The sequence below is a fragment of the Arachis ipaensis genome, chromosome B01 (assembly GCF_000816755.2).
Source record: "Arachis ipaensis cultivar K30076 chromosome B01, Araip1.1, whole genome shotgun sequence".
NCBI lineage: Eukaryota > Viridiplantae > Streptophyta > Magnoliopsida > Fabales > Fabaceae > Arachis > Arachis ipaensis.
This window is the reverse complement of record NC_029785.2, coordinates 37,948,024-37,955,241: the sequence shown is the minus strand read 5'-3', so window position 1 is coordinate 37,955,241 and position 7,218 is coordinate 37,948,024. Positions and strand designations below refer to the sequence as shown.

General features: G+C 35.8%; 1 protein-coding gene across 2 annotated transcripts in view; it reads left to right on the top strand.

The window, feature by feature from the left end:
* LOC107629099 (calcineurin B-like protein 1) overlaps positions 1–654 on the top strand; it is a 4,766-nt gene extending 4,112 nt beyond the window's left edge. For both annotated transcript variants that reach the window (XM_016331799.2, XM_016331807.2), the window contains exon 9: positions 340–654. In XM_016331799.2, the coding sequence (XP_016187285.1) occupies positions 340–403 (64 nt within the window). In that variant the 3' untranslated portion in view covers positions 404–654. The remainder of the gene's footprint in view (positions 1–339) is intronic.

Genomic DNA, 7,218 nt, shown 5'->3' with positions numbered 1-7,218 from the left:
TTTTTTGAATATATAAAGTATTTAAAATTTTAATAAATAATAATTTATACTATTTCTGAATTAATTTCAAGTATATAACTTAAGAATAAGGTTAAACATGCTGAAACCTGATTATATTTGAGTATGTCCAAGTATGTCGGGAGAAGCATTTTTTAGTTTTTTTTAAGACACATTGGACGATGGTCGGATGAGCAGTAAATGTATCTGATAGACGGATGTGACAATTTTGCAAAGTGTCTGGGCTTTATAGGATAATAGGAATTGAAAAAGTAAGATGCTAAACTACTTGCATCCAGATTATAAGGTACTGACCATAGTATATTTCCTTAATTATTGCAGGGATATAACCACTTCTTTCCCAAGTTTTGTATTTAACTCTAACGTGGATGAAATCGCTGCTTGAGAGAGACCACACTGCTTTAGTTGCAAGTTGTGACAACATTGGGTGTGTTTTTTTTATATATATAAGAGCTTAGGGAGAGATGAAGTAATGGATGGCCAGTATAGTTAGCCATTGTCACTAATTGTAAATCACGTTCTAATTGAAATATTTCAGTCGGCTTTCACGTTAAAAGCTTTGATTTTGATTTTGATTTATTCTCCCCTAGTAATGATTCCCTTTATTCTATGAAATGTGGCTCATCAGTTAATTTTGAGTTTATGTTGCATATAAGGAAAGAAAATAATTCTAATATATGGCAGCGAAAATTACATTGTTATGGTCTTGAAATATAAGTCAAAATATATCATTAACAAAAAAGTTTGTTATTGCAGAAATTAGCATCTAAATTTTCGAGAGTTGCCATGTTTATAATAACAAGAAGGAAATAGGTTAACTATCAATTTCATATTTGAAAGATTCAGTCGCACAAAAAGGTTTTCAAAAGATATCATTAACAAAAAAGTTTTTAAATAATTTAAAAATACGATAAAAAAAATTAATAAATATTAAAATTTTTATAAGTGAATTTTTTTGTCATTCATACTAAAAGTTTTAAAAAAAAATTTATTTGGCATAAAATTACTAAATTTTAAGAATAAAAAGGATTTTATTGTAAAATTTAATATCAAAATCTAATATTTAAATTCTATTTTAGAACATGTTTAATCTTTCTTTTATCATGCTTTTAAACTTTTTGGGGTATTTATTTGTTGTTAACTGGTGCACGAATCCCCACATTCCGTACAACTGTACCAACAAGTGCACTGGGTCGTCCAAGTAATACCTGAGCGAGTCAGGGTCGATCCCACGAGGATTGTGGTTTGAAGCAAGTTATGGTTATCTTGTAGGTCTTAGTCAGGCAAATCAAAAGTTGGTGGATTGAGGTTTAATTGCATTAAAGGAATAAAGAAAAGTGTATAAAATACTTTGTAAAATTAAGTGGAATCAGTAATAGGAAGATGGTGAAGGATTGGAGTTGCTTTGTCTTCTTGAATTAACTTTGGTATTACTCTCTTTTGCTTGTGAATGATTTCTTCTATGGCAGGCTGTATGTGATTAACGCCGTATGGTCGCGGTCATCCAATATGAACGAGGGTGAAGCTCTAGCAGTTCATTCTCTTTGGTGATCCTACTCAAAATGCCACAGACAAGGTCGAATCCTCCAAATCAGAAGATGCTGCTCCTTTGGGTTCTAGCCTCTACCACAGAGACCCTAATCTCCCTGTAAATCAGCTGAACTGGTGTCTCGAGAAGTCCCCAACAAAGTCGTGGATTAGCTATTTGAGAGATGTATAATCAAGCTGGCGGTTCGTACTTTCCAGTCACGTATTCGGTATTCACACGAACCCAAGTAAACACGGGTGGTTGTCAGGCACGCGGTCTTAGCATGATGAACAGAGCTGATTGTCACTGATCATCCAATTCACCATGTTGAAGAACGAATATACATCTTAGATTTAAATCAAACACACCAGAGCATTGAGTTCTTTGGTAAGCAGTGGAGGTTCTTTCTCCATAGGCTTTATACCAAATATCTTGGCATTCAGCTTCATGAGAGCTCCTAGGTAACGAGCAACTTGCTCTTCCCTAGTGTCTTAATCCTCATCAGAGGATGAGTATTCATCAGAACTCATGTTGTGCAGAAGTGCATGTAAAGGAGCCTCTATGGTCTTTATGTGAGCCTTGGCTTCCTTTGGTTCTTGGATAGGGATGTCTTGAGTGAGAATTGTGCACTCATGGGGTGTGCCTTTACTGGTGTTCAATGCCAGCTCTGATAGCTCTTTGGGCATTGAACGCTCATGCTGTACACCTTTACTGGCGTTAAACGCCAGTTCCTCTATCCTTTTGGGCGTTGAACGCTCAGCAGGAGTGTCCTTGCTGGCATTCAACGCCAGGTTCCCTGGCTGGTTGGGCGCTGAACACTCAGTGAGGGGTTCCTCACTAGCGTTCAGTGCCAGAGTTCCTGCCTGTTTGGGCATTGAACGCCCAACCAGTGCTCCCTGGCTGGCATTCAACGCTAGCTCTGCTGCCAAGATGGGCGTTGAATGCCCAGTGAGGAGTTCCTCACTAGCGTTCAGCTTCAGGCTTGCTGCCATTGTGGGTGTTGAACGTCCAGTGAGGGCTCCCTCACTGGCGTTCAGCGCCAGGCTTGCTGCCAGATTGGGCGTTGAACGCCCAGTGATATGCTCTTCACTGGCGTTCAACGCCATCCCATTCTCTCTAGATTTGGTCTCAGCCTCAGAGGTGATGGCCTTGCACTCTTCTCTTGGGTTTACCTCAGTGTTACTTGGAAGAGTATCAGGAGGAGTCTCAGGGATCATCTTGCTCAATTGACCAACCTGTACCTCCAAGTTTCTAATGGAGGACCTTGTTTCATTCATAAAACTATGAGTGGTCTTAGAGAGGCTAGAAACCAGAGTGACTAAGTCAAAGAGGCTCTGCTTAGGGGTCTCCATATTCCCTTGAAAAGATGAAAATAATGGTCTATTTTTTAACCTATTCTGGTTCCTTCCACCTTGATTATTATTGAAGCCTTGTTGAGACTTCTGTTGATCCTTCCATGAAAGATTAGGATGATTCCTCCATGAAGGATTGTAGGTGTTTTCATAGGATTCTCCCATGTAATTCACCTCATCCATGGTAGGGATCAGGATCATAAGAATCTACATTAGGAGATACTTCTTGGGTATTGCCAGCTGCAGTTTGCATTCCAGTCAAATGCTGAGAGATCATATTGACCTGCTTGGTCAAGATCTTGTTCTGAGCCAATATGGCATTTAGAGTATCAACTTCAAGAACTCCTTTCTTCTGAGGGATCCCATGGTTTATAGGGTTCCTCTCAGAGGTATATATGAATTTGTTGTTTGCAACCATCTCAATGAGTTCTCTTGCTTCTGCAGGTGTTTTCTTCAAGTATAGTGATCCACTTGCAGAGCTGTCCAATGAGATTTTGGACATCTCAGACAAACCATCATAGAACACGCATATGATAGACCATTCTGAGAGCATGTCAGGAGGACATCTCCTGATCAATTGCTTGTATCTTTCCTAAGCTTCATAGAGGGATTCACCTTCTCTTTGTCTGAAGGTTTGAACTTCCACTTTAATTTTGCTCATCCTTTGAGGGGGGAAAGAATTTAGTCTGAAAAGCATTAACCAGCTTTTTCCAAGAGTCTAAGCTCTCTTTTGGTTGAGAATCCAACCATATCTTAGCTCTGTCTCTTACAACAAACGGAAAGAGCATAAGCTTGTAGACTTCAAGATTTACTCAATTGGTCTTAACAGTATCACAATCTGCAAGAATTCAGCTAAGAACTGATGTGGGTCTTCTATTGGAAGTCCATGGAACTTGTAATTCTGTTGCAGAAGAGAGACTAACTGAGGCTTAAGCTCAAAATTGTTATCTCTAATGCCAGGTACAGAGATGCTTCTGCCATAAAAGTTAGAGGTAGGCATGGTGAAGTCACCAAGAACCTTTCTGGCATCACCTTTAGGTTCGGCCATGTCTCCTATTTCTTGTTCAAAATTTTCTGAAAGGTTTCTTCTGGAGTGTTGTGCTTTAGCCTATTGTAAGCTTCTCTTTAAAGTCCTCTCAGGTTCAGGATTAAGATTAAAGAAGGGTTCTTTGTTCCTGTTCCTGGTCATAAACAAGAAAAGAAGAAAAGAAAGAAAGGAAGCTTCTATGTCTGATTTGAGTATAGAAGGCTCCCAGTGAGATGTGAAGAAAGAAGAAGAAGATGAAAAAGTGAAGATGGAAGATGAGAGACGAGTAGAGTTCGAATAAATAGAAGTAGATAGGAGAAGAATTAGAAATAGAAGAGATAAATAAGAATTAAAATATTTTTGTTTTATTTTATTTATTAATTAATTTCTAAAATTAAGGTTAATTAATTAAAAAAATTGAAAATTGGTTAATGAAATAGAAGGGAATTTTTGAAAATTGAGAGAGAGAAGAGTTAGTTAGGAGGTTTTGAAAAAGAAGAGAGAGAAAACAACTAACTAATTAAGAAAAGATTTGAAAACAAGATAAGATAAAATATTAGAAAAGATTTGAATTTAAAATTTTGAAATTAGAAAAGATAAGAAAATATAAGATGAGAAATTTAAAAGATTTAGAAAATATTTTATTTTAAAATTTGAAGTTAGAAAAGAAATTGAAAAGGTTTGAAAAAGATTTGAAAAAGATGAGATTTGAAATTTGATTTTGGAAAAGATTTGATTTTAAATTTGAAGTTTGAAATTTGGATTTTAAATTTTGAATTTTGAAATAAGATAAGATTTTGAAAAAGATAAGATTTTTTATTTTTAAAATATTTGAATTTTGAAATTTGAAAACTAAGATAAGATAAAAATTTTGAAATTAAAATTTGAATTTTTAATGTTAATTTTCGAAAATAATTTAAAATAAAGATAGAAAAGATATTTTTTTTATTTTTGAATTTAATGAAGAAAGAGAAAAACAAGTAAAAGACACAAAAGTTAAAATTTTTAGATCTAGGACCCCAAGTTTTTGAAAATTTGAAGGAAAAACACAAAGGGACACCAAACTTAAAAATTTTAAGATCAAAACAAAAAGAAAACACATGAACACTTTGAAGATTAAGAAGAACACCAAGAACAAGACTAAAAAAAATTCAAAGAACACAAGAACATGTAAAAGACACCAAACTTAGAGATTTTGAAAACCAAACATAAAATTTTTGAAAAATTTAAAGAAAGACACAAGAAGACACCAAACTTAAAGATTGAAACAAGACTCAAATAAAAAGACACTAATTTTGAAAATTTTTTTAAAAAAGACTCAAGAAAATTTGAAAATTACCAAGAACAAAAACATAGACTCAAACCAAGAACACAGATTAAACAAAGAAAAGAAAAAAATTTTTGAAATTTTTTTTATTTTTTCGAAAAAAGAGAAGAAGAAAATAAAATAAAATACTCTTGCAAAAATCAAAGACAATACCTGATCTGGGGAACAAGATAATCCGTCAGTTGTCCAAATTTGAACAATCCCCAGCCGCCAAAAACATGAAGCACGAATCCCCACATTTCGTACAACTGTACCAGCAAGTGCACTGAGTCGTCCAAGTAATACCTAAGCGAGTCAGGGTTGATCCCACGAGGATTATGGTTTGAAGCAAGCTATGGTTATCTGATGACAAGTCATCTTATGCTAGTTTCACAAGCATTTTTCATTTGTTTCATTAGGTTTTAGGCGCTTTCTTGCACAATAAGTAAGTGGTTGGAGTGGAATTTCATGATTATTTTGATTCAATCAAACATCATTTATTTTATACAAAATCATGAGATTTATGCAAGAATTAAGTGATTATTATGAATGATGCAAATTCTTATGATTTTGGTAAGACTTTGATTGCCTTTTTTATTGAATTCAGGTGAGAAAATGAAGAGAAAGAGAGGCACTGCAGAATAACGTTGCGTTCAAAGAAAGAACGCCACGCTCAATAGTGACGCGCACGCGTACAGGGCACCTACGCGTCTCGTTTTCAAAAGGAACGCTACATTCATTAAGTCAGCGTTTTCGGGCAGATTCAAATTTGGAAGTGAAGTTTTGCAATTGACGCCCATGCGTACATGACGCGCACGCGTCGATGGAGCACCTGGGATAAAGCACGCTCACGCGTGGTCGGTGCAGAAGCTTGGAATTACAACTTTGCTATCCACGCGCACGCGCAGAGGACACGCACGCGTGAGCAGCGTTCATAGCGCCAACGTAGCGCTCTTTTAAAGAACGCTATCAAGGACGCGCACGCGTATATGACGCGCATGAGTCAATGAGAAAAACTACGAGAGACGCACGGGCGCGAAGCACGCGTATGCGTGGATAAATGAACGCTCCGCTCAATTTCAGAATGCTACGTTCCCCTGGAAGCTGCAACAAAGTACCCATCTCTGATCCACTCAAAAAAAAGGCTAAAAAGCCCACTCCAAGGACAGCATGACAGAACTGGAAAGTGCATAAATAGAGAAGAATTTGATTTCATTAGGGAGCTTTTCTTTTAATTTTTCTTCCTTTCTAGAATTTGAGAGTTGGAGATCGGATCTGAGTTTTCTTTCTACTGTTTTCTTTTTCTGGAATTTCTTCTTTTCTGTTTTGCTAAAGAGAGAAATTGAGACCTTAGTTTTCTTTCTGTTTCTTTATTCTTATGCAATTTTCCATTTCTCTTTTAAAATTTTAGAGTTGATCTAAGTTTTCTTTCTGTTTATCTTCTTCTACAGATTCTTTTGTTTATGTTTTGGTACTGAAATCCTGATTGATAAATTTTCTGAATTACATCATCTTAGTGATTTACTACAATCTACATTTTCCAGTTCTGTTTTGATTTCCAACACCCAAATCCCTTTATTCTTCATGCAGTTTAATTTTTCTGGCAATTTAGATTCAGCAATTTAAATTTCTTGCACTTTAAGTTTCAGTTATTTAACTTTCTTGCAATTTAAGTTTCAGCTCTTTTAATTTCTTGCACTTTAAGTTTCTGTAATTTACTTCTTCTGCACTTTAAGATTTTGCCAATTTTCATTCTGCACTTTAGTTTACTTGCAAATTCCATTCTGTCAATCAAATTTCACCTGATTCTTCAAATAGTCGCTTAACTAAATTTTTCTTCATACTAAAGTTGCTCAATCCATCAATCCCTGTTGGATCGACCTCACTTTTGTGAGTTTTACTACTTGATACGACCCGGTACACTTGCCGGTGAGTTTGTGTAGAATTGATTTTTCCTCATCAAGTTTTTGGCGCCGTTGCCGGGGAT